The sequence below is a fragment of the Mus pahari genome, chromosome 6, assembly GCF_900095145.1.
Source record: "Mus pahari chromosome 6, PAHARI_EIJ_v1.1, whole genome shotgun sequence".
In the NCBI taxonomy this organism is placed as follows: Eukaryota; Metazoa; Chordata; class Mammalia; order Rodentia; family Muridae; genus Mus; species Mus pahari.
The window spans coordinates 17,327,750-17,353,117 of NC_034595.1; the positions used below are offsets into that span (position 1 = coordinate 17,327,750).

The 25,368-nt window shown below is 51.2% G+C and overlaps 1 protein-coding gene across 5 annotated transcripts in view; it reads right to left on the bottom strand.

Moving 5' to 3' along the window:
* The window catches only part of Whrn (whirlin), an 86,931-nt gene that overhangs the window by 7,732 nt on the left and 53,831 nt on the right, over nucleotides 1-25,368 (bottom strand). For 2 of the 5 annotated variants that reach the window (XM_029539922.1, XM_021199597.2), the window contains exons 4-8: nucleotides 12,678-12,880; nucleotides 11,503-11,539; nucleotides 10,067-10,279; nucleotides 9,240-9,449; nucleotides 6,563-6,595 (exon numbers count right to left, since the gene is read on the bottom strand). In XM_029539922.1, the coding sequence (XP_029395782.1) occupies nucleotides 6,563-6,595; nucleotides 9,240-9,449; nucleotides 10,067-10,279; nucleotides 11,503-11,539; nucleotides 12,678-12,880 (696 nt within the window). The remainder of the gene's footprint in view (nucleotides 1-6,562; nucleotides 6,596-9,239; nucleotides 9,450-10,066; nucleotides 10,280-11,502; nucleotides 11,540-12,677; nucleotides 12,881-25,368) is intronic. The other 3 variants (XM_021199601.2, XM_021199599.2, XM_029539923.1) reach the window with 2 other exon arrangements.

The window sequence follows — 25,368 nt, forward strand, 5'->3', positions numbered from 1 at the left end:
CACGGCTTCTGTATTACTCCTGCCTTCTTATTCTGCCCTGTTTGAGTTCCAGTCAGTGATGGGCTATGGATGTAGAAGCTCGAGCCATCTTGCTTTTGGTCATGGTGTTTCATCACAGTTAACAGTGACCCAAATGAAGACAGCCATTCTCTAATAACTTGGGCAACTAAGTCAGGTCTGTGTCGTAGCACCCTGGAATTGGACCGAGTCCTGGTGCTTCAGGTGGGAGAGAGGACGGAAGTGGAGTGTCTAGGAGGCAGCTGGTCAGAGCACGTGCAGGCTCCATCTGCCAGATCCAGACACTTGAGCCCCAAGTCCCCAAGTCATGTCCCTTGTACATCTGAAACAGCCAGGCCAAGAACTAGGGCAGTGCCCGCAGAACTCCAAGAGCTGGCTTCCAGGTCTGAGGCCGCCCACAGTGCATAGCTGCACGGCCTGAATACAGCATCCCAGCCCGCTGCCTGCTGCTTTCCCTAAGCCCCGAAAGGGCTGACATGATGAACCCCCTTCTGTTCTACAGCCTAGCCTGAGGCTCTGAGAGGGTAGGTCACTTTGCAAGGTCACCCTTCAGGGTTGGGTGACCCATTCAAGACAAGAGGTCTTTAAGACCCTATTCCTGTCCTCTACTCCACCCTCCTCAGAACTGTGGGGGTGCAGAGCCGTCCCTCTCTTATATTTGAGATGGACCAAAAAGGGTCCAGATTCTCATACATCTGGCTTGGGGTAATGGACGAGGGGAAGGAGGAGAGGAAAATGAGTGACCAGGAGCACTCTTGGCCCTGTCTCCCACTCAGGTACGGGGTGGGGGGGTAATGTCTGGTTTGGATATTACCAAAGGCCAGGTGCAGCTCAGGCGCCCAGAGCCACCTCAGCAAAATAAGGCTCCTCCCCACTGTACTCTGCCCTCCCCAAGCCATTCCTGGTTCTGCCTCCTGCTCCTTGCTTACATAAAGGTGCTATTTTCAGCTTTGTTCTCTCAGCTTTGTTCCTCCCAAGACAGGCCACTCCCTCCCCCTCCCCCGTCACAAAATGCACCTAGGGTTTGAAGCTGAATGGCCCATTTCCCATTCTGCCTGTATATGGGGAAACTGAGTCACTGAGTTACAAAAGCTTCCAGAAGGCTACTGGTGTGTGTGTGTGTGTGTGTGTGTGTGTGTGTGTATACGTACGTGTGTAGGCATTAGAGTTCTGCATGACAGAAGGAGAAAGGGGAAGAGAAGAGACCTTGTAGGGAGAAGTATGAATAAGATGAGAAGGGGTTCTAAACAGGAGACAGTGGGGGGAAGGCAGACAGCTCAGCAAAGGGAAAGTCTGAGGCAAGGAGAGAAGAAAAGCAAGACTGCAGCAGGGTTGGTTTGAAAAGAGCTTGTCACCTCAGGAGAGGTGGAGAATGGTGGGGTGGGTGGCGAGAAGGAAGACCTGGCATCGCTTGGGGCAGTGATTTCTTCAGTCAAAGCTGGCCACTGGCACCTACTGTGACTGACTATTCATGCCATCCAGTCACCCCTAGACCAGGAGAGCAAAGGGTTCTCTTGGAAGGACAACGGGCACAGTCACCTCTCAGGAGGCAGAGTCACATTACAACCCAGCAGGGACGCTGCTGGTCAGAGCAGGCTTCCTTCTGCTGAGTGGACACCTGTCCCCCAGTCTCCCTCCCTTGTCCTGGGAGTGGAGAGAAAGCATGACCTGCAATGGCCAGGTCAGGAGGCGCCCTTAGGATACGGGGAATTGGGGCTCTGGAGAGGGAACACTGGGGCGGAGCCTGGCTTAGAGCCTCCTTCCACCAGGAGTGAAGGCAGCCAAACCTCTTGGATCAGCCACTGTCACTCAGAGAAGTGCCAGGTCTTTCCTGTCACATGGGTCCTGACCCAGGACTCCACTTCCAGTTGCCATTGTGCTCCCACAGTTTGAGACTCATCTGCACGACATCTAATAATGTTTTGTCCGCCTCTGTATGAAATTCCTAACAGTTAAAGTGGCTATCCTGAGAGGGGAGTCAAGGCTCCACCAACCTCAAAAGGACCCAGACCGTCAAGCACACTGCCCAGTTTGCCCATTTGTCAACTACAAAGCGCTTTCTTGGGACCGCAGAGCTCAGCTACACTCAGAGAGGAGCTGAGCTGTGGGCTTGGCAGCTGCTGCTGGAAACAGCTCCTAGCGCCTCACACAGGCAGGCAGGTGTTCTGCAAATCCGTGGACAGGATAGAATACCAAGGGAAAGAAGGGACCCATTAAGATGCGGTGACATAAGAAAAGCCCTGGGGGGGGGGTGCTAATGCTTAAGGGGAAGGGACGGTCCTGGGATGCTAGGGCAGGAGACCTGCTAGATGAAGTGATGCCCTCTGGAGGGCACCCCTGGAATTGTGGTGGGATAGGCAGCTTCCTGGCTTGGGGCGCTGTTACAAGTTTAAATATGAGATGTCTCCCACAGCCCCATGAGGGCACTGAGCAGTGGATTCGCTCCTTGGCGTATTCAAAATAACATGGCATAATTGGGACATGGTGAAGAGAGGGAGCAGGGTCTGCTGGAGGGAGTTATGTCACTGGGGGTGTGTCCTTGGAGCTGTATCTTGTCCTAGCTTCTTCCTGTAGTCCCTTCTCTCCGATTCCTGCCCCCTCCCCACGAGGTAAACAGTTTCCATGTAACATGGCCTGGCCACCATGATGGTGTGCCCACGGGCATGGGGCTGAACAACAGTGGGATGACCCCGTTAGACACACAAGCTAAAATAAGTCTCATCTCCTTAAGTTACACCAGGTAGTTTGTCACAACACCAGAGGACAAGCTAACATGGCATGGTGTGTCAGCTCACTGACCTACACAGTACCCACGTCTCTGGCCCTCCACATGCGCAGGTCCCTCTTGCCTCACTCCCTATCATCCCCAACAACACTTTACGTGACCTTCAGCTGACGTCAAAGCTCCTAAACTGCTTGCCTCATGTAGTGTCTGACCTGATGCCAAACCCCGGCTCTTAACCTGACCATCTTTCTGCGCTGCCTGGGTCTTCCAGCCTAGATCCATCCCCTCATAACTTCAGGCGTTGAGTTGATAGATTATTTGCATGGGGCGCTACAGAGAGAACCTGTACAGAGAGGCACGTGCTAGCAACACTGAGCTACAGTCTCAGGCCTTATGTAGGCCTTATTTTAAGTCAGAATCTTCTTTCTCCATTGTGCTGTGAGCTCCAGGTGGGAGGGCCTGCTCTGCACACACGGCAAGGACAGGCTGAATAAATGAGTGAATGAACGGGCTCCTCCTGAAGGAGTCTTTAAACCCAGGAGGTCATTCCTGAGCAGAGGGAGCCAGCCCCGCTTCCTTGAGCCCTGTCTCTGAATGAGGAGCAGCTGTCACTCAATCCTGAGTTATTTGAGTCTCACTCTTTCACTGCCACAATGGGAAGGGAGGCTCAGGCCACAGAAGAACTGCTGCAGCAATGCTGGGAGTCCCTCTTTTGCTTCCCTGTGGGAAGGAAGAGGACAGAGTGGCCTTCAAGGTGGGGTACCATCCTAACACCCTTGGCACCACAGGACCCCACTCCAGACATGCAAGGGGTGCTTCCATCCAGGCATAGAAATCTGGGGGATAATCAGATTTTGTCGGTTATGAACAAGCAAGAGTAGCCTTGACCTCTGATACTTTTCTGTCCAACCTTAGCGTAGTAACACGGTCAGCTTACAGGCTCAACCACACACGACCACCCAGTTTTTCCGGGCAACCCACAGATACCATGTATTTCCAATCCAATGCACAGAAGTGGAAACTGAAGATCAGGAAGGCTTATCCACCTGATCAAGATGACCCCACTGTGAGTCTGGAGAGCCAAACCCAGCTGGAAGAATGCATGGCCTGGGCAATGGAGCATCGGCCCTGTTCACACTAAAGATCAGGGATTCCTTTTATCGCCCACTCTGCAGGCCAGCAGTTTCTACAGGAAACCTGATGCTGGTCAGAGGCTGGAAAAAAAGAAAAGGCTCCAGGTTGAGTGGTAGACAAACTGGAAGGGGATGCTATGTGCCCGTGGGAGGCGTGGAATGGGAGAGTTCCCTGACTGATGGCTTCTGGCCTGAGCAGATATTGCTCAGAGTGGGTCGTGTGTAACCTAGGATGGATCGCTGTGTCATGTGACCCAGGGAATCTGGGTTTCGTGGAAACTGGCTCCATCTGGGATGTCGGGGCCTCTGGGTCACCGGCAGCCAGGTGCCAGGACAAGATGCATTTCCCTCAGACATAGAGGCAAATCTTGGAAGACAATCCTATGGGTGGTTCTAGGTGCTCCTGCAATTCTGCTGGTAGCACATCCCTGCTCCTGGGGGAGCATGCTTCCAAGGGGATCAGACCAGAAGGGTGTCTCTGAGGAGGTATGTGCAGTTCAGATCTGTAGGAAAAGGAATTGGTTTTACTTTCTTTCATCAATGCATGGGGCCTTTTGTTACTTTGCATTATTACCTTTGGGGAAGCTACACTCCAGTCCAGTGCTTGGTTGAGGTATATTTCTCTTCTATCTCTTTCTCTCTGCTATAACCCTTGTTCAGATGCAGAGATGGGGGACACTGCCACCTCCCCCTGGCGTGCCCTCCTGAATACTTTTTAGCACCTGTGGTAGTTAGGAGGTGTGGCTTTGTTGGCGGAAGTGTGTCACTGAGAGTGGCTGCTAAGGCTCCAGATGCCCAAGCCAGGCCTGGCGTCACTCTCTCTTCCCGCTGCCTGTGGCTCCAGATGCAGACTCTCAGCTACTTCTCCAGCCACCACGTCTGCTTGTGTGCTGCCATGATGACAATGGACTGAACCTCTGAACGGTAAGCCAGCCCCAATTAAATGTTTGCCTTTGTAAGAGTTGCTGTGGAGAAGGTGTCTCTTCGAAGCAATGGAACCCTATCTAAGATACCGCCTCTCAACAGAATGGATGTTTAGAATCTGAGGAGCCATGGAGGTCTGCCATGGTCTTATAGAAGAGGAAACTAAGGCAAGAGTGGGGAAGGGGCTTCCTCAAAGGCGGTGTCAGAACATCCTGAAAGAGCTACTTCTGGGTGGGGAGGTGGGATGCCCTGTCCCCCAGCCCAGGTGCTCTGAGGGCAGAGTTGGAGCTGCTGTGTACTAGGGAGTACAGAGATGCCAGGCCAGGGCTGATCAGGTGCAGACAGAGCTGGCATCTGCTCAGCTCATCGCTGTATCTCTTAGCAACTGGCTGCACCATCTGCAGAGAGCCCTTGGTAATTCCTGTGTCTGTGTGTTCCTTGTTTAGTCTCAATGATCAGATAAGCCAGACTGTATCCTCCCAGGTCGGGGGCGTCATCTTGTTCCTAGTCAAACTCTTCAGCACTGACCTATTGCTTTCTGTGCTTGCCCTGTTCTGGCTCCACTTCCCTCCTAGAGCATGTATAGATGCAGGGGGCATGCTCAAACCGCAGGACCTTTGCATATGCTGCTCCTGCTGTCATCCTCAGGCGTGCCCTGCCAATCTCCCCAGACACCTTTCACTATTTTATTTAGCTCTTATTACTTATCGTGCTTGTCATTCATCTCGGTCCAACATCATCCCTGTTGGCCTCTGAATTCCAGTTGAAGAGAGCATCTTTATTATTCTCTGATGCCCTGTAGTACCCGGGCTGCACACAGCACGTGACATGCACCCATAAAGATTAACAGAAAGGAAGGAAGACAAGGGAGGCGAAAGACAGATGGCATATAGACCAACAGACAGACTGACTGCTAGGTGTTGCTCGGCAAACAACTTCAGGAAGAGTCAGAGCCAGAGGACAGAGTTCACAACACCACGCAGAGTAAGCGGGCCAGGGACCCCTGTTCCTCCTCTCTGAGCTTTAGTGTCCTTCTCTGTAACACGAGGGTCTTAGTGGTTATGGTCACTGGGAAGGCCACAGGAGACTTGTTTAAGAAATGCTGGGACTGGGTCTTAGAGAACTCTTAGAGACTGCTCCACAAGTCGCAGCTATTATTAACAATAACGGCTCCAGTATTCACACAGGCTAAAGTGTGTGCTAAGCTCCTGGGATCCAGCAGTGACTGAGATGCAGTCAGTTCTGTAAACCACAGGTGACCAAGTAGAGGTCACTGACTGTACCTCTCCTGACCATGAAAGTAAAAGGAGCCAAGAACTGGAAGTAACTCCTTCCAGAGGGTTGGGGAAAGGCTTCCTGTAAGACCCGCCATCCAAGATAATGGTACAGGCTATGGGAGGTGGGAAGGAGATCATTCCAGACAGGCAGAGGCCATGACACAGGCAAAGGCTGATTGTACTCCTACTGCATAGCACAGTAATGAGCGCCCTCCTTTTATGGATCCTACACCTAAACTCAGAGAGGCAGAACTGCTCTTGAGGACACACAACCAAGTGACGGGACTAAGCCAGGATTTGAATGGAGGCCATTCTCCAGAGCCTGAGGCCACTTATAAGGTGGTGGCCAGGAGACAGACTGAGCATCAAGAACACCCAGTCCCAGTCAGAACAAGGGCAGAGGTCAGGGGCGATGGGAAGGGCTCAGCCCCCCACCTCTGCCCTGCCTAAGGGACTCCCAGCCTCCCCCTGCAGAAGGACGGTACCTCCATCAGGTCTATAAGCCACAGCAGCCGCTCCTAGGGAGGGTGAATGGGCAAAAGGCAAAAAGAAAAATACATGAAATAAATGTCAGGGAATCAAGAGGCCTCACCTCAGCATAGCGCCCCTCCCCTCACCCCCCCACAAACACCTATTGAGGGGAACAGCAGGGTTCTCAGGGGAAGCTGGAAGGTCTCCTAGCAGCTTTATCCTTGGGGCTGGGGGGGGGTCTCCATAGGTCAGCAACTTGGGGCAGGTTTGGTGCCAGCATTTCCATTCACAGATGGAAAGGCAGGCTGGAAGGGAGCAGTCTGTCCAAGGTCACACCTGCTGAGGACAGGGAGGGATTTAGGGGGGGAATCTGCCTGGAGACTTTGTTCCAGTAAAAGGAGCCCTCAGGATCTTCTGCAGACCTAAGACTGAGCCTTAAATAGTACGCAGGGGAGTCCCTGAGAAGGGGCAAAAGGGAGGGGCAGCAGTCCTCAGCCCATTGCTTTCCAGGGCTTTTTCGTACTTACAGGCTCAGGGAGAGCATCTCTAAGGTGATGGTGTGTGTGTGTGTGGGGGGGGGGCAGGATGCCCAAGCTGGAATGGCAATGAGCAATGGGAAAAGGGAAAGTTTCATCTGCCCCAGGGGTGTGGCCACATCCCACTGACTCCAGTACTCGCTGGGGCCCAAGAGGGCTTTCCTTTTCTGCTCTCCCTACACACTGGGGACTTGGCAAAATAGTTCCCTCATAAGGGAAGAGACTGAGCCGAGGCATAGGGAGGTAAGGGGATTTTCCTATCTGTCAGACTCGCTTAGACTCTGAAGTCCCTTTTACAGTTCCTAAATGGTGGCCCACTCAGAATCTGTGACCACTCAGGGTACCCAGGAATGTCAGACTAGGAAACACACACTTCCCCAGGCAGAGAGGAGCTCCCGGGACACAGCCCTGTGCGGTGGGTCCTCGCTGGGAGGTCGTTGCTGGGCTGGAGCTGGGGGTCCCTACTCTCTGCAGCGCTCCATCCAGGCACAACAGGCTCTCAGCTCCTCTTGCCCTCCACCCTGCTCTGTCCCTTGGGCCCTTAGGTTGCTGCAGCCTGAGCTGGCAAGGGCTTATACAATTTCTGCATGGGGAAACTGAGGCACAAGGAGACCAGATTTTGTGCCTCCTAGACCAGAGGACACTTTCACTGTGGTCCTGACTTTCCAAGAGCTGCAGTCTATATCTAACTCTCTGGGTTTTAGAGCTGTGCTCTGTGGTTCCTGAAGCTCCACATGGACATTTTAAGGCCAAGGTCGTAGGAGTCAGACTCAGAGAGAAGTAGAATGCAGACCGGGGCCCACAGCCTAAAATCACCTCATCAGGAGGTGCCTCAAAGCCTGAGGTTGGAACAAACCCAGCAAAATAGGGGTGGGGCTTCTGCCTTGCCCTGGGAAGGAGCCCGCACTGCTGGGGACCTGAAAAACAGCTGCTGGTACATCCAGAGCCCCAGGGGGAGGGTGGGGCATGGCAGTCTCTAGGGCCACCTCATGTAGGGACAAGGACCTTTAAAGATGAAGGAGATGGGGCTAAGGTCCTCCAGATCCCAGAGTAGTCCTAGTGTTAAAGGAAAGTCACATGAGAAACCAGAGTTTGTAGGAGGACAGCTCTCTGTAAGGTCACGAGACAGCCACCTGGTAGCAGCTCATCCCTCCTGAAGCCCAGCCTGCCTCTGCACTCTGAGTCCTGGCTTCAGAGCCACCTCCCTCCCTCCCTTTCCAAGGGTGACCTCACCACCTGTAGGCCTCCAGCCCACCCACCCGCCTCTTCCTCCCATAGGATACCTGGCTGTCCCCTAAGATAAGAAACAAGACACTTGCTGCCAGGCATGGTAGCACAGTGTCTTTACTCTCAGCGCTCAGGAGGCAGAGGCAGGTGGACCTCTGAGATTGAGGCCAGCCCAGGCTACAGAGCAAGTTCCAGGCCAGCCAGGGCTGCATGTGTCTCAAAACAAAGGAAGAGAAAAGAAAGTAAACAAAACCCAGGGTGCCTGCCCTCGAGAATCCTGGGAGTAGAACCACATCCCAGTGGGGACTGGATATTTCACTGGGGGCTGCTGAGTTGGCAAGAAAGCCAAGCCAGACTTGGGGGGCTCCACAGACAACAGGTGGCCTCTGGTGAAACCCAGTGTCATGGTCCAAACCACCACGACTGACACCGTGTTAGTGCTGGCCCTGAGCTGAACACCATGTTTCCCCTGTTTGATCGCCCTGTGAACTGCAATTATGGAGTTCTTGTTTTGTCTATCCTTTACATTTTTATTCCATTCTTAGTATGCGTGTGTGTGTGTGTGTGTGTGTGTGCACATGCACATGGGAATCAGAGGACAACTTGCACTTAATTCTCTTTCCACCACATGGGTCCCAGGGACTGAACTGGGTTGGTAATCAGCTCTTTTACCTGCTGAGACATCTTGTTGGCTCCTAACCATCCCTTAAAGAGATAGCCCTTAGGAAACCTTTCCCCGCGATCCCCAGACTGAGAGCCCCAGAAGGCATATCTTTCTTAGATGCCCACTGTCCCCGTGTCCAGCACACATTAGGTACTCCACAATAGCCAGGCTATCACAGATAAGGAACCTGAGGCTTAGGAGGGAAAAGTAACGCCTTAACCGTGCCCTGACCTTCTCACCAAGGATAGGGCAGGGGCGGCTCACCCTGGCCGAGCTGACGGTTGTAGAGGTGCCGTGGCTGCCTGTGGAGGAGCCTGTGTCACTGTAGGAAACCATGGAATACGTGTCTCCAACCCCAGGGCCCGGGGGCTGCCGCGCCTTCATGGACTCGATCTCGCGCCTCAGCACCAGGTGGTCAAAGCGGTCCAGGTCTTGGGGTGAGATGACGCTTCTCACCTCAGACAGGAGTGAGAACTGCAGGGGAGGGCGGGACAAATAGGACATTCAGACGCTCAGTAGAGAACTCTACCAGCAGGTGGGACCAGTACCTCTATTCCCAAGTGATCTGCATGCAAGCCTGCTCCACCCTCCCCAGCCTTCTGCTGCTCTCTGGTGTCCTTGAGGAAGCATCCAAACATCTTTAATCTTTACTCAAGCACTAGGCCCAGCATCACCTGCTTCCTTCCTCTCTGGAATGCTTCCTTCTCAGCATGCACAGGTGACAAAGAGCCTGAACACACTGTCACATTCATGCCATAAAGCCCACAGCTGTTCCTTTAGAGTGGTCCTCTGGGTCATGTTTGTCTGCAAACCCTATTTCCTCTTGCCTGATTGAATTCACCCTAAATTACACTGGATTTAGTTACTTCTCCCTTTCAGCAGTTTCTGACCCACGGGCAGACTTCTGCCTGAGCAGGCTTCTCTGGTTGGCCCCTCACCTTGATCCCTGCTTGTGAAGAATATTCTGTGATAATAACCACTGCACTCTGTCCCTGACTCCAAAAGTCTGTGAGTTTGGAGGATGGGGCTGCTTAGGGTTCGGTTGAGCTGAGGTCCTTGGTAACAGGGTAGGGACAGAAGGAACAAGTCACCTTGGCGTGTGTGTTGAGCAACTCAAACAGTGCCATGACCAGGGCCTCCACAGAGATGGCACCACCACGGTACTGGGCCAGGTAATACATCATGGTGGAGCGCTCCTGCTCCGTCAGCAGGTGCCGGGCTTGGTCGTCCAGCAGTGCACGTGCCTGATTCCCCAGGCTGCTCAGGGTCACCTGGGAGCCGGCTGGGCCCTTATAAAACCCTGGCTGAAAGACAGAAGGACCTGGTAGAGCCAGTAGCATCACCGCAGGGGGAGGCTGTGGCTTCTAGCGGTGTGTTGATGGTCTCCATACACACAGGAACCGCTCCACCCAACCCTGGGACGATGGCACCATGTATGTGGTCATCTCCGTGGTACTTTCATATTTGTCTCTTGTGTATCCTTTAGCCCATCAGTCCACACACTGTGATCCTCTGGGTGTTGATATCTCTCTTAGTAAGGTGTGATAGGAGTCCCTGCACTTCTAAATTACAATTCAGATCTGTACCCCTCCCTAACTTGTGCCAAATTATACAGGTTGTCCTCACCGCTGGCCAGCCGATACCACCCAGTCTCTTTGCATATCCCCTGGCCCACCCTGCCATCTTGCCAAGAATACAGAAAATTATCTTGGAGACACAGACTCTCCGTTATCTTACAAAGTGCTCGCTGCTCCTACCTCCCGATGGCCCCAAAGCCTGTAAGAACAGGTCAGCCTGGCCCATCGCTCTGTCCTTAATCCTACTCCTTCTCCTCTTCTATTCTTCCACTAGCCCTGGCACATGCTCCTGCCTTGGCATGGCCTGCACCTCAGCTTCTGCTCTGTGTCCCATCCAGGTTTAGTGACTCAACTCACTCCTCCTTGATGCCACTGTGCCTCCATGGTACCCAGTGAGTTTTCTAATCTAATATTTGTTTGAATCCTTGCACTGTCTTTATCTGTGAGTCTCCCATTGGGTGTGACCCCCCCCCAGGGGGCAGAGACCTGGTAACGTCTGTTCGCTGCCCTGATCCCTGCGGCCAGCAACCATCTGGACAGCTGGGTAGCCTGGCTGATGGAAGCCCCTGAGCAAGCTCTGCCCAGAATTGAGGGGAGAGGAAGAAGATGCTGATGTCCTGTGACGCTTTATAGGTGCTTAGCCCGGGGAGTGGCACCATTAGGAGGTGTGGCCTTAGTGGAGTGGGTGTGTCACTGTGGGTGTGGGCTTTAAGACCCTCATCCTAGCTGCTTGGAAGCCAGCCTGTTGCTAGCTGCCTTTGAGACAAGAGGTGGAACTCTCAGCTCCTCCAGCCCCCTGGAGGCTGCCATGCTCCTGCCTTGATGGACTGAACCTCGGAAACTTTAAGCCAGCCCCAATTAAATGCTGTCCTTCTAAGACTTGCCTTGGTCATGGTGTCTGTTCACAGCTGTAAAACCCAAACTAAGACATGTCCCACAAAGACACCTACCTTGCTTGTCCCTTCTTCTGTGTGGTCCCCCGGAAACCTACAGAGAGACACAAGCCCTCTCAGCACATGTCAGCACATAGAATGGGGCACACGCCTGTGATCTCTGCATGTGGGAAGATCTGGAGGACAAGACTAGCCTGGGCTGCCGTAGCAAGTTTCATTCTTGCCACCCCAAAGTAGAGCAAAAATGTGAGAAACCACACATCTACATTCCACGGTCACTGCCTAGAGGCTGCCAAAGGGCATGTGACCCTGCCCCCCCCCCCCCCCCCGCCCCCAGACCTACAGAAGGCTCTGAGCATTCCCCATTAGCAACATAGTCAGCATTGCCACATGCAAAGTAGCTGCATGAGTGCTTCCTGTCCAGATGGGACCCAAAGTCCTCTGGTTGTCATGAGAACAATGGAGAGTCGGGAATCACAGGTGTGAGGAGAATAAAGGACCTCTGACAGGTGATGGGGTCAGCTGTCCCCTAGGATGGTGGAAGAACTGGAAACCCCTTAGGGGAAACTTTGTAGGTACACCTTAGCTCTAGCTCATATCTTCATGAGAAAATATAGGCTTATGCTTCAAGAGTTTGGAATTTTAAGAAATAACCAAAGACCAAGTTTTTAAGTGGGAAATCCGATTTAAAAATATGTTGGAAATTAACCTTTTAAAAACATGTACCACTATGCAGGAGAAAGGAGGGAATGCAGGAGAGAAATAAGACACTGTTGGGAGTGTCTGACCAGGAGCCACCACCCACCAGGTGGAGATGTCTGATGGGGACCATGGTGGCACACGTTACATAACTAGCAGGCATACAGCCACCTGGCTCCTGTGCCTGGTTTGGGCTTCTGAGGTTCCTTCGTCCCAAGGATCTCGTGGGGTCCTCTCAGGCAGTATAGGGTGGGGACAGCAGAACCTGCACTCAGATCTCCTGGATGCGCTAAACACCCAGTTAAGTGATTTGCCTGATGGCAGAGACAGGGGCTCTAAGTCCTGTACTTCAACTTTCCAGAGGGCACTGGGGCTAGGAAAGGAGGGGAAGAGCCCACACTCATGCCCACGAGTGGAGTGGATCTCAGGGTAAGGACTCCAGACTGAGAGTCCTGTGGCAGAAGAGGGGAGGAAACAACAACGGTCCTCAGAAGTCCCCCGAGGATCCCGGAACCCCGTGCCCGAGGCCAGACCCTGCTGAGTTGGCGATGCTTTCCCCGATCCGGGAACTGGCGATCCACTTGGTCTGGTCCACGGTGGTGCGAGCGTGGGGCAGCCTTCCGACGTCCTTCACCGTCAGGATGAGGTGCCGGGATGACTTGAGCAGCTTCACTGCCTCGTCATGCAGGATGCTGAGAAAGCTCCGCCCATTCACCTCCAGAATCTGGTCTCCAACCTGCCAAGACCCAGCACTGTCACACGGGCTGACCTCATCCCAGCTCTCCGCTCCCAGACTGAGACGAGTGAGGTCAGGGAGGTTCAGGGAGGCTGTGGACGCCTGAGGGTCACACGAGAAGGAAATGACAGCTTGCTTTCAATCCCAACCCTGAGCCCAGCTCTTGTCCCTTAGAGAGTAGAGCTGCTATGACATCCCCCGAAGCCCCCCATCAGAAGCAAGCAAGCTCAGAGACTGGGACCAGATGGACTAACTGCAGGATGGGGTGAGAGGCACGAAGGGAGAGAGACGCTTGCTATTTCCACATCTGATCCCATACTGTTGAGATTTCTTATCTACTACACGTTTTATTTTTAGTCTATGTGCATATACAAGTGCCTGGTGCCCACAGAGGCCAGAAGATGGGGTGGGATCCCCTAGAAGAGGAATTGCAGGCGGGAACTGAACCTGGGTCCTCTGCAAGAGCAGCAAGTTCTCTAACTACAGAGCCAGCCGTCTCTCTGTCTCTACCTCACATTCTTTTGCCACTTTAGAGTGCCAGTGATACTTTAGCTTACTAAAGGAAGTAAACAAACAAACAAGCAACCCACACTAATGAGACCCCCCCAGCCTCCCACTGAAGGAGTACATGCTGCTGGAGTCTTACAACAGCAAGCAGTTTTATTTTGTAATAGAAAACAACAGGCAAATGAGCATGTTTAAAATGAAAAGATAAAAAGACAGAGATAAAACCTGCAACTCTCCAGTGATAACAAATCTGAGACCAAGCCAGAAGAGGCGGGAGGAAGATGCTGCTGTGTAGAGAGGGGCACTGGACCACCCTGAAGGGTGGGGACTCAGTGGACTTTCTCTCCCAGAAGGTTCTCGAACCCATGGATAGGAGGACACCATGCCTGCTGCCACCTGGAGGGCAGCTGTCTCCTCCCTGCTGCCTCTTCACAGCTGTGTGTTTCCCTCCTTCTGAGTCCACAGTATCAACAATGGAGGACGGGCTCTCCCGCAGCCTGAGCTGGCTGTGGGGGTGGGGGTGCTGCCTCAGACCTGGGCAGAAGAGATGCTTGTTTCTCTCTCCTCAGGAAGAGCTGCACAATAGGGTGCCCACCCCCGGTTTGTGATCACAGCACTAGTGAGGGGAACTAGAGTGTCAAACCTGGGTCCATCTGGCTGCTGCTAGGGGACCGCCTGGCTTGGCTTCCGGTCCAGCCTATCCTCAATCCTTCCTCAGTCCTGCCTGAGGCAGGCAACAGCTGGATCTTGACTCTGATGCAACCACCAGCCCTGCCTGCACTTCTCCAGTTACCTCTCCAGCAAATCTCATCCAGTCTTCCCCGTCCTCCACCCTTGGCGGCCTCTCTCCTGGGCCCCCACCTGCTCATGGGGTGGTTCCTGAATCAACACTCCATCTCTGTGGGTTCATATCCAAACAGCCACAGTCCTCATCAACATGTGGTTAAGAGCTTCAGAGACCATCTGACCTGGGTTCAAGTCCTGCCCCTGCTATTCCTATGCCACGTGACACAGCCCCACAACCCACCTTCCTCTCAGCGGCTTCCATGCCGTGAATTGGAGCCTTGGCCAAAGATTTTCCTCCTCCAAATGTCTAGCTATCAGTGCCGGTACCTATATGCCACCCAACACTGGCACCACCCACAAGGACAAGCCTCTCTCCCTTCCCACTGGTCTCCCTGTTTAACATCTGAGAATGTAGACAGCCCACGGAGCTCCGAGACCCTACGCTGCCTTAGGGTGTCACCAGCAAGTGCTCATTAAGTGCAGCTTTCTATGATGGTTAGAATTTTGTCAGCTCTACCTTGGCCCACCTCTCTTGGCCTGCTCTGAAGCCCAGCACAGTAAGGCTACTCCAGGCACTAGTATTTCTGGGCATAAAGGGGAAAATTCACCGCCCTCCAGGGTCATTTGCCCGGAACATGTCAGGCAGCGCCTCCAGGTGTCATGGCCCTGTTCTAGAACCTCTGCTGCGGAAGCCACAGCCGAGGAGGCTGCACCTCTCATATTCCATAAGAGTTTTGTTTCCATAAGTGTCCCTCTGCAGCTGCGACGTTTAATCTTCCTTTCCACGCACTTTATTTCAGTGTGCAGTTTAATTAGAGGCGCGTGCGTCTGGGAGAGCAGCTGTGTCCAGATATGCTTCTGAGAGCCAGGCTCTGGATCCCGCTGGGGACAGCCTGCAAAGAATAAGCCCATTCACGAGCTTGGAGGCTGGACTGGAAGCCAGATAAAACACGGGTTAACTTGTTAAATGGGGGCTTCAGATCGGGGCACATACTTAGAAAGATGGATGCAGGTCCTGATATCCAGGACCACTGTACAAACCTTCTCAGTGGCACGGCTTGCTTATGTGAAATACCCATAGCCATGGACTTCCCGAGGCTTGCTGCTTAGGCCTAGCAGGTCTAATAGACGCTTCACATAACCTGTAGAGAGCAGGCTGACGGATGGGCTACTGGGGTCCTGAATGAACTCTTCCTCCCAGCTTGGATTCAGGGCCTACACTGTGAATGGTCCGGCACAGGGCAGGCTTTTGCTACACCCTGGGTATCTACATGTTAGGATCTCAGGTTGACTGGCTAAGCACTGCTCCCTCTGGCCTGACAAATGAGCCTATCCCCGTGGGAGGAGGCAGAGGTGGCAGGGTTACCCTGCCATCTGGCTGGAGAATTGGAGGGCGTGGGAGCAGGACGAAGGTCATCTAGACAGACTGGCACCTATGAGCCCAATTCCCTCTTCCCTTTTTGCCCTCGTCCTTCAGGGCTCAGCCGCAAACTACCATGTTTGAGAGTGTTGATGGGGCCCTCCATAATACCCTCTCCTGCATCTGACCCGGGCCAAGTCACTCCACTATCTATAGGTTCCTTTATTTCCTTCCGCCCTCTCCATGTAGGAAGGTGTGGTAGTTTGAGTGAAAATGGGCCCTATAGGCTCGATTTTTTTTGAATGCTTGGTTTCCAGTGAATGGAACTACTTGGGAAGGAATAGGGAGTGTGGAGTAGGTGTGGCTTTGTTGAAGGAGATATGTCACTGGAGGTTTAAAAGCTCACACCTGTTGTGGATAGCCCTGGGGCTAATTATATTTGATGTTAATTCCGTTCTCCTATGAGTGGTTGTGAACAAGGAATGAGTCAGCACTCAGGTGACTTCCTGTAAACCTGCTTCCCACCTTAATTTGTAAAATAAAGGAGAGCTGATGATTGGGCAGATAAAAGGGAAGGTGGAGCTGAAGAGAGGAAGGAGAAAAAGAGAAAATTGGAAGAGGGAGAGGACACAGGAGGAGGAAAAAGAAAACCGAGCAGAAGCACATGGCCTGGAGAAACCGCAAGTTCTAAGGGGTCTCATAGATGTGGAAGATGGAAGTATAGCAGTAGATCTGCCCAGTCTAGGCGCATAGCATATATTCATATTAACTGTGTTGTGTTTTCATTGCCCGGGCATATTTGGGAGGAGATTTACTGCAACACACACCAGGCCCAGACTCTCTCTGCCTGCAACTAATGCATCAGATTAGTTGGCTACTGCTCCTGTGCCATGCCTGCCTGCTACCACACTCTCAGCCGTGATGATCATGGATTAAGCCCCTGAAACTGTAAGCAAGTCCCCGGTTAAATGGTTTCTTGCGTTGGTCGTGATGTCTCTTCATAGCAGGACAGTGACTGAGACCGAAGGCTTCCCACGCCTCAGTAGCTGTCAGGACGGGCACTGATGCTTGCTATGACATTGGCAAACCACTCTCGAGAAAAGCCAGTGTGTCTCACTCATTGTGTTCCATGGGGTGGGGAATTGTGTCTCCACACTGTAGCCCTTCTTTAGAGGGCAGACGACTATGACACAGTAGCCCAGGGGCCCGCATCACTCCTTCAAGGTATGCCCCAAGTCTCAGTATTCTCATCTGAGGGATTGGTGTGGTGTTCTAGTCAGTCCCAGGTCACTGAGAATCCAGCACCAAGACAGGGACAAGAGGCTGTCCGTCTGCTTCCTTCCAAACAGAAGAGACACGTTCAAGGACACCAGAGTCACATAGGAAATGAATGACTAAACCGAGCCAAGTCCATGCTCTCAGGGGCCCTACCCAGCCTTTGCCACCTTCACCCCAGTGCAGGAAGCCAGGGAGGGTTAGCCAGCGATGGGCAGATCCATCTCTCCATTGCTTCCTCTTGCCCTTGGCTTGTGTCATGAAGTTGAAGGAGATTGATCTCACCCTCTCAAAGAAAAACCAGGAGCTCTGGTCCCACAGATGTGACTTTCCTTCCCAGCCCAGAGTGAGATGTTGTGTGTATAGACAAGGTGAGAAATAAAGGAACCAAGATACTATTATGTCCATCAGACCTTCCCTGGGAACTCCTACACAATGGGGAAACTGAGGCTCTGCAAAGACATGTGGCAGCAACGGCAAAGCCCAGCCTTGGAGCTGATACAAGTGAGTTCTCAACCCTGGTCCACAGGCAATGTGGTGGACCATATAATATTTACTGCTCATCTTGCTGCAGGCACTGACGGGAGCACGGGAAGGGTGAGTGAGAGAAGGCAGCTTACTTTATTGGTCTCCATGGTCACTGTCTTTGGTGCTGGAGATAGAGGAGGAAAGCTGGACTGCCAGGATGTCCTTCATTTTAAGGCAGAACAAAACCTGCTCCATCAACCTCAGGCCACCCAGGGTTCATGTCCTAGCGCTCTGAGAAGACACACAGGCACAAATGGGACACTGTTTTCCTCTGAACTTGGTCCCCAGGAGGCAGGATCCACACCCTACAAGGTGGGGCCAACACATGAACATCAAGGAGATGGCCCTCAGAGGCAGCAGGGTGGCTCATGCAGCCTCCAAGAGACCCGAGAAAGACATTTCCATGGTTCTACAGATGGAACAAAACCCTGATGAGTGGGTCGCCTGGACTGCTGCATGACAAACCACTGTGAACCTGGTTCTCTGAAGGGGACCTCAGAGTCTGGGCCCAATTTCAGATTCTGCTACATATGTGCTGTGTATGCGCGTTACCTTATTTCCCAGTTACTTCCTGGGAAAACTCAGAAAATCAGTTGCTAGCCATGCTAGTGGGTTAGCATACCCTCCACCGTCTCCCACACTTCAGACAGTACATATGAGGTGCTAAACAGACACTTCCAGGATGAACACAGAAAGAACACAGGGCACTGGGTGCGTGCATTGGTGCTCAGTATATGTTAAGCTGCCTTCTGAAAACTCCTGCTTACGCAGACATACTCATCACTCACACAGCAACTCCATCCTGCCACTCCATCCTCTGAATCCCTTCCGCCAGACCCACCTCTCCTCCCGCTTCTAGCATCAGCTGACCACCTCCCCGCATGGACCACCCTGAAGCTCCCACTGCCAGCTCAGCTTACAGACATCTGGGCTTCTGCCCAGAACTGAATGTGACAAGACCGAGTACATGGCCTTGTCCCCCAGTCTGCACAGTCCTGTGATGGAGAGCTGACCCCTCCCTTAAGAAAAGACACACTATGAAGGGCCGCTCACAAAAAAATGTTTCTCCATCTATCTACGCACATAAAAGCTGCTTTTACAGATTTGCCAGAAGCTACAGTGGGGGTTTCTTGTGTGCGTGTGTAGGGACAGGTTCCAATAGAGGAAGACCCGACATCAGCAATAATCTGAATTTCTTTCAGACAGTGAAAACATTCATAAGTGTAAATAATGTTCTCATAGGTCTTCTAAATGATAATCATCTGTTAAAGATTTTTACTTGAAATTCAAAAATGGAGGAGGAGGAGGAGGAGGAAGAGGAGGAAGGGAAAAGACATGCTAGGTGCAGTGAAGCACACCTATAATCCCAGTGCCTGGGCACTGAGGCAGGAGCATCACAACTTTCAGGCTGGGCTGGGCTACCAGCAAGGCTACCCTTACAAGGAAACGAACAAGCCAGCCTGCCTTCCCTAGCCTTGTCCCTGGCGTCCCTGGGCTTTTCAGCATGCACATAGTAGGAATTCTGTTCACACCAGTGATAGTGGCTGTGGCTCTGAGATCCCTCAGCAGAGGATGTTGGGAAAGAAGTTTGCCAAGAACTCTATCCCTGTGCTGAGCGGAGAGAGATGGGATCATTCTCTTGGGACATGCAGGGAAAAGAACCCAAGGCCTTCCTGCTTCCGGCCCTCCACCCGTCCCAGGGCTCCACGGGAATGAAAGGTTTCATGGAACCCTCTAGGGCTCACCAAACCCCAAGGACCCACTGAAGTGGACGTTGGGGTCCCAAGTGAGGGCCTGCTGATTACTGTGTCACCTCAGCTTGCATCCCTATTCTATTAAGGAGTTTTATTGCAATTATGAATCTTTAATAGTTTTCCATGTCAGGTATAAAAGTTTAATGGGCCCCCACCCCCACCCCTTTCACTACAAGCGAACAATGCAGTTTTAATGAGACAACATGAGTTTTTCCCAACAGTTCAGAAGCCGGCAAACCTTTCCCGTACTTAAAGAGACAACAATGGTAGATGGAGGTCAGTGGGAAGCTGTGGTGGGAGTCAGGACTGGGTTGAAAGCATCTGGCCACATACTTCAGCTCCACGAGCCTGGATCCTGCCCAGGCAGAACCTATCCAGAAGGCAGAGGACCGAATGACACAGCCCACTCAGGCTGAATTCCAGTCTGTGGCACCTGCTCCCCTCTTGGATCCTTGGCAGAGCTGCAGTCTCCATGGAGGCCTAATCTAAGGCTTCAGATCAACAGTGGGAAACCTGAGGTCAGACAGGGGGAAGGACCCACCCAAGGTCAGGCCGGGGTGAAGACACCTGGGTACCTTCCAGGGGGAAATCACTAAGAGTTACATGCAGGCAGAAGAAGCCACATGGACCCTCTGAATGCCTGGCTTAGGCCAGCCACCCATGCTGTTTAACCCTGACCTTGATCCCACCCCGAGGCAGATAAACTAAGGTTTCCTGTTTTACAGAAGAGAGCAGTGAAGCTCAGAGGAAACACTGTTTGCCCAAGGATGTCCAGCATGCCAGGGGCAGGGTTAGATGAACCCAGATGACTTGAAGGAATCTAACCCCAACACACTGGAAGGGAAAACCACAGTGGAATATTCTAAAAGCAACTGCTACATTTACATTTCTTTACATTAAAAAATTCCCCTCTATTAAACATAGATTCTCTTCTCATACAACATAATCTTATAGCCTCATAAATATGAACAGGTAGGTTCCCCTCCCTCTACCCATCCCAATTTATCCCAGTATTACATTTAAATTAATTAAAATGAAGTAAAATAAAAGCCAGTTCCCCAGCACAGAATCTCTGTTTTTTTGACCACCTGTTGTTACGGCTACCTCAATAAACCAAGTTCCTCTACCCAAGACCTTCCCCTGTACCTCCTGGAAGCCTGTTCCTCCACCAGGCTCCCCAGCTCCCAAGCCCTCTCCGGACTCCCTGGCTGCAGCATCAGCGTCCATTTCCCCCACAGGACGCTGGAGCCCTCATGGCCCAGCTTCACTTTGGACTAGTCAATGTCTCCAAAGCAGGCCCCTGTGCTCCATCCTCAGGAACCTCCAGTATCGCCTGTAAGTGGCAGGAAGAAACTGGAAACTATCACCTCACTCCCTGTCCCCCTTAATGTCCTCCCTTCCAGTGGATTCTGTGTCAACCTTTCCTGACTCCGAAGAGACCTTTGTGGCATGCCACACCCACTCCAGTGGTGTCTGTGTGACAAGTCCAAAGCTTGGCCACAGTCCCGAGGCAAAAAGTTTCATGGAAACTGGTCTCCTGGGAGTTCTTGGAGTCCCGTAACACGGGTGTGGTCCAGGTTTATTGTTTTATTATAGGTGCCCCCAAGGAATGATTTGACTTATTCAGACAAAATGCCTCCAGTGATAGTGAAAGAAATCAGGCATTGCAGTTTACTGGATAGAGTTAGAAATTTCAAGGCAAGTTCAACAAAGTAAACTTAGAAGTCTCATTACAGTCATGTATGGCAGACTACATTACATATTAGAAGAAAGTTGGTGGGCTCCTCTGTTAAATGGAGGTTCTATACGAATACTTAGAATAACAGCCGAGAAATTGACAACAGTCTAGGAAGAAGGTGGGTTGTGGTTTAAGTAGGAACTAGAGTACTGCATTATTCATGAAAAGGTTAGCAAGATCAGAACCCCCCTGGTGCAAATTTTCACAAGGCTCAGAGGAATAGCATAATTAGGTGCTAAGGGACTCCTGGTGGTAGGTTATACTATAGACTAGAATTGTGACTAGGTTGCGAAATCCTCACCTGGCTCCTAGACTTTAGACAGGGGAGCTTTTTTAAAAAATTTTTTTTAAAGATTTATTTTATTTATGAGTATACTGTAGCTGTCATCATACACACCAGAAGAGGGCATTGGATCCCACTACCGATGGTTCTGAGCCACCATGAAGTTGCTGGGAATTGAACTCAGGACCTATGGAAGAGCAGTCAGTGGTCCTAACTGCTAAGCCATCTCACCAGCCCCGATAGGGCAGCTTTCATCTCAGTTGTAACCACTGCCTGGTTTCTGCTAGTCTTTATGTATACATTTTTCTGTTTTGTGTTATTATGCATCGGATGACCTCAATGTATCTTGGCTGATGGGTCACCTAACTTCCTTGTTTTCTTCTGTAATATAAGTCTGATGCTCTCTTTGAGAAATTACACTCAAGAGTCAACACTTTCTTGTCTTCCCGTCTGTTTGTCACTCGCCGACTCCTTGCCCACCTGAGTATCAGAACTCTGATTCTTCCCCGGGTTGAGGGACTCCAGCTGGGTTCAGCCCATGGTAGTGGTATTCCATGCCACGATTCCCTACCACTTTTTTTTCAGTGCATCCCTATTTGCCATCTCTTTATTCATCAGCACATAGACCTTCGCCTCCTCCAGACTGTACATACTGTTCTTCTGTCCCAAACACTCCTCCCTCTATCCTTCACCTGGAGGCCACCTGCTCAAATAGCACTGTCCCCAAGGCAGGAGTCACTGACATCCTCCTAGTGCCCTGTCACTGCCTGATCGTGCTGAATGCCAGAATCCAAAGCCAGTGTCCTGTACCTCTGGAATGGCACCACTCAGAAAATGTTCAACATTAGTTGCCCTGGGGTGAGCAAATGAGTTAAGTGAACTGATGAATGAGCCATTGAGCCAGACCCTGGCCTTGGGTTCCTGCACACAAGCATGGGGCAGGATGTCTCCCTGTTGTGTAAATGCTGGGTTTGACAAGGCCTGGACTTGTGGGAGGTAGAGCCTTGCAGCCCAGCTCCACAGAGTGAAGCAGTGAAGAGCAGCTAACTGCTCAAGCATTCGGGCCGATGGCAAAGAGGTAGCAAGAACATCACAAGTTTGTTTTTGCTGAAAGTAGAGAGTCTTGGGAAATTGAAGTGGTTATGAATCCCCTTATTCGACAAGGGAAACTGGAGGGCTAGGGAGATGGCTCAGTGGGTAAAAGTGCTTGCTGACTAAGCCTGTCAACTTGAGTTCAACCCGTAGAACCCATATAAAAAGCTGGACATTGCTACCAGGAGATGGAGGTGGAGAGACAAAAATACCTTGGAAGCTCTCTGGCCAGGTAGCTTTAAAGTACACAGCACAGGGGCAGAAAAAAAGAGAGCCCCTGACTCAAAACAGAGTGGAAGACCCCTAAAAGTTGTTCTCTGACCTCCAGTTATCCTCTGGACTCCACACAGGGAGGCATGTATAAGTCTGTATTCATACACATGAATAGAATGAGGGAGGAAGGGAGGGAGAGAGGGAGGGAGGGAAGGGGAGGGAGGAAAGAGGGAGGGAGGAAGGGAAGGACAGACAAAATCTGGAGTAAGAAGTGGGAGGACCTTGAACTTCTAGTCTACTGCGGCAACTGGCCAGATGTGGTCTATGGACTCACTTTGAGATTCTTAACGGACCTCTCAGTTCTCAAGTTCAAGTCCACAGCCTTCATATACAGTGAGTGACCAGTCTGAAAATACAATAGCAGTGGGGGAATCCCATTTGTGATGGTAACAAAGACAAATCCTTGGGAATAGACAAACAGTGTCCAGTACCATATGAACCAGATTTGAAGCTGTTCCGTATCACAAGAAACAGTTTCAGAGGGCAGAGGCAGAGTCAACCTGTATGCTGGAGGGCTGGGCACTGCCCAGTTGCAGCTCTTTGCTTACTCTTTGCAATGGCAGCCTAGTAAAAAATGCAGCCAGAATCTGTCAGGGGTTAGCATAGAAGTTCATGTGGAAAATACAACTGTATGTGAATGGCCTCCAATGTTTACTGCAGAGTAACTATTGCTTACAGCAGTCCTTGGTTCATTCAGTACCAGCACAGGGAAGCATTGCCAAGGTCCCCAGCACAGCTGAGCAGATGGAAGTGTTATTCCCCCAGGCTGGTCATGGCAGGTGGTACTGCATGTAATGCCCTCACAGCGATGCGTGATGCTGTGACTCAATAAATGGGTCAGAAAATAATTTGGCAAAGGAAAAGGCCTATGTGGAAAGGCCCAGAAGAGTATTCGTCCAACTCTGTGATGCTGTGGGCAGAGAGGAACACGGAGACAGACAGAAACATAGAAACGGTGAGACGATCAAAGGGGCTTGGGAGCTGGGAAACAGAAAGATTAATGGGGAGGGAGGCTAAGCGGGACATGGGGGGTTTTAGGGAGGGGAAGCTACGTGGGAAGGCACATCGTGTTACTCATATAAGAAAGTCCACAGAACTATGACCTTGGGTGTGAATTGCAGGCTCCAGTGAATACCGCAAACTTCACTGGGTCATTAACTAGAACATGTGTCTCTTACGTTCTAATCTGTGACTTGCTAATAAAGATAGAGGGAGGCTCAGTGGCAGAGCTCATGCCCTGGCCACACTTCCAGTGTCACAGAAATAAAATGAAACAAATACAGCAGACTAAAAAGTAACAACACGAGGGGAAACTCCAGGAACAGGCAGGAAGGGAGCACTGTGTAAGAACCCTGTCCTGGAGGCATGGTTTGTCCCTAAATCTTAGATACCTCTCAAAATAAATATATTAGGTTTTTTTTTTTAAAAAAAAATAACTGTATTAGTCAGAAATCACTTAAAAGTATAAAATGAAATTAACTTCATTACTTAATTGCCTTTTTTTTTTTTTTTTAAAGTACTGAGCATTGAACCCAGGCCCTCCCTCATGGCTGCTCAGCAACTGCCCTACCGCTGGGCACAGTCTCACTAAGAGGTCCAGGCAGGCCTTGAATTCACTATGTAGGCCAGGCTGCACTTGAATTTGAGATCCTCCTGCCTCAGCCTCCAGAGTAGCTGGAATTACAAGTCCATGCCTCCAAGTCAGGCAGTTCTTGTCTTTGGATTTTAAAAAAGTAAATAATGATGGAAAAATTAAGATGCAAGCATGGTCTTAAAGATCCTGCTGCAGGAACGAAAGGGTAGCCAGGGACAAAGTCTCTCTGTGGTTGCAGCCGGGTGGCCCTGGTTGGGAGGAGCCTGGCAGCAGACACAGACCAGGAAAACCTGGACCCACAGATGTGACTCGGGTGTGTTACAGATCACTGTGGCAAAGGCAGACTTTATAACATGCAGTACTGGGATGATGGTAGCTATGTAACAAAGGTTTTTACAGTACTTCACACCAAGGAACTCATAACAGATGAGTGAGAAATACAAGGCAAGAACGTGTAAACATTTCAGTAGCTGGGGCTGCAGCTTAGGGAGAACCTGCACACGTGAGCTTCTTGGTTGAGTAATCCACACTTGAAAGCAAAACAAGAAAGTATTTCAGGGGTAAATGGTAAATTACTTTGTATACTGGGCATAAAGGAGCATTGTCTAACTAGAACTTGGAATCAACAAAAAAAAGAGGGCTAAGGTCAAACAGTGAAAAAAAATACAACTTATGCATTGGGAAAGACCCCATAAAGTCATAAGAAAATTACCACTGCACATCACAGACTGACTGACTGTACCACCACCTACATCTAATTCATACCTGTACAAGTGACTTTTCTCATCACTGTGACCAAATACCTGACCAGAAGCCAAGAAGGAGGGGTTTGTTTTGATTCACAGTTTGTCTTTTCTATTGCTGTGATAAGACACCATGACCAAGGCAACTTATAGCACAGTTTATTTGGGCTTACAGTTTCAGAGGTTTAGAGTCCATGACCATCATGGCAGGGAGTGCGGCAGGCAGGTAGGTACGGTGCTGGAGCAGTAACTGAGAGCTAACATCCTGATCCATGAGCATGAGTTAGAGAAAGATAGCTGGACATGCCATGGGCTTTTGAAAGCTCAAAGCTTGCTCCCTTCCAGAGATGCACTTTCGCCAACAAGGCCACACCTCCTAATCCTTCCCAAACAGTTCCACCAACTAGGGAACAATTATTTAAACATATAAGTCTATGAGAACTATTCTCATTCAAACCACCATACAGTCTGAGGGGGTACAGTCTGCCTTAGAGGAGAAGGCACAGGAGCAGGCAGCCCCACAGCGACAGACGTGTGCAACCAGGGCACCTCCTT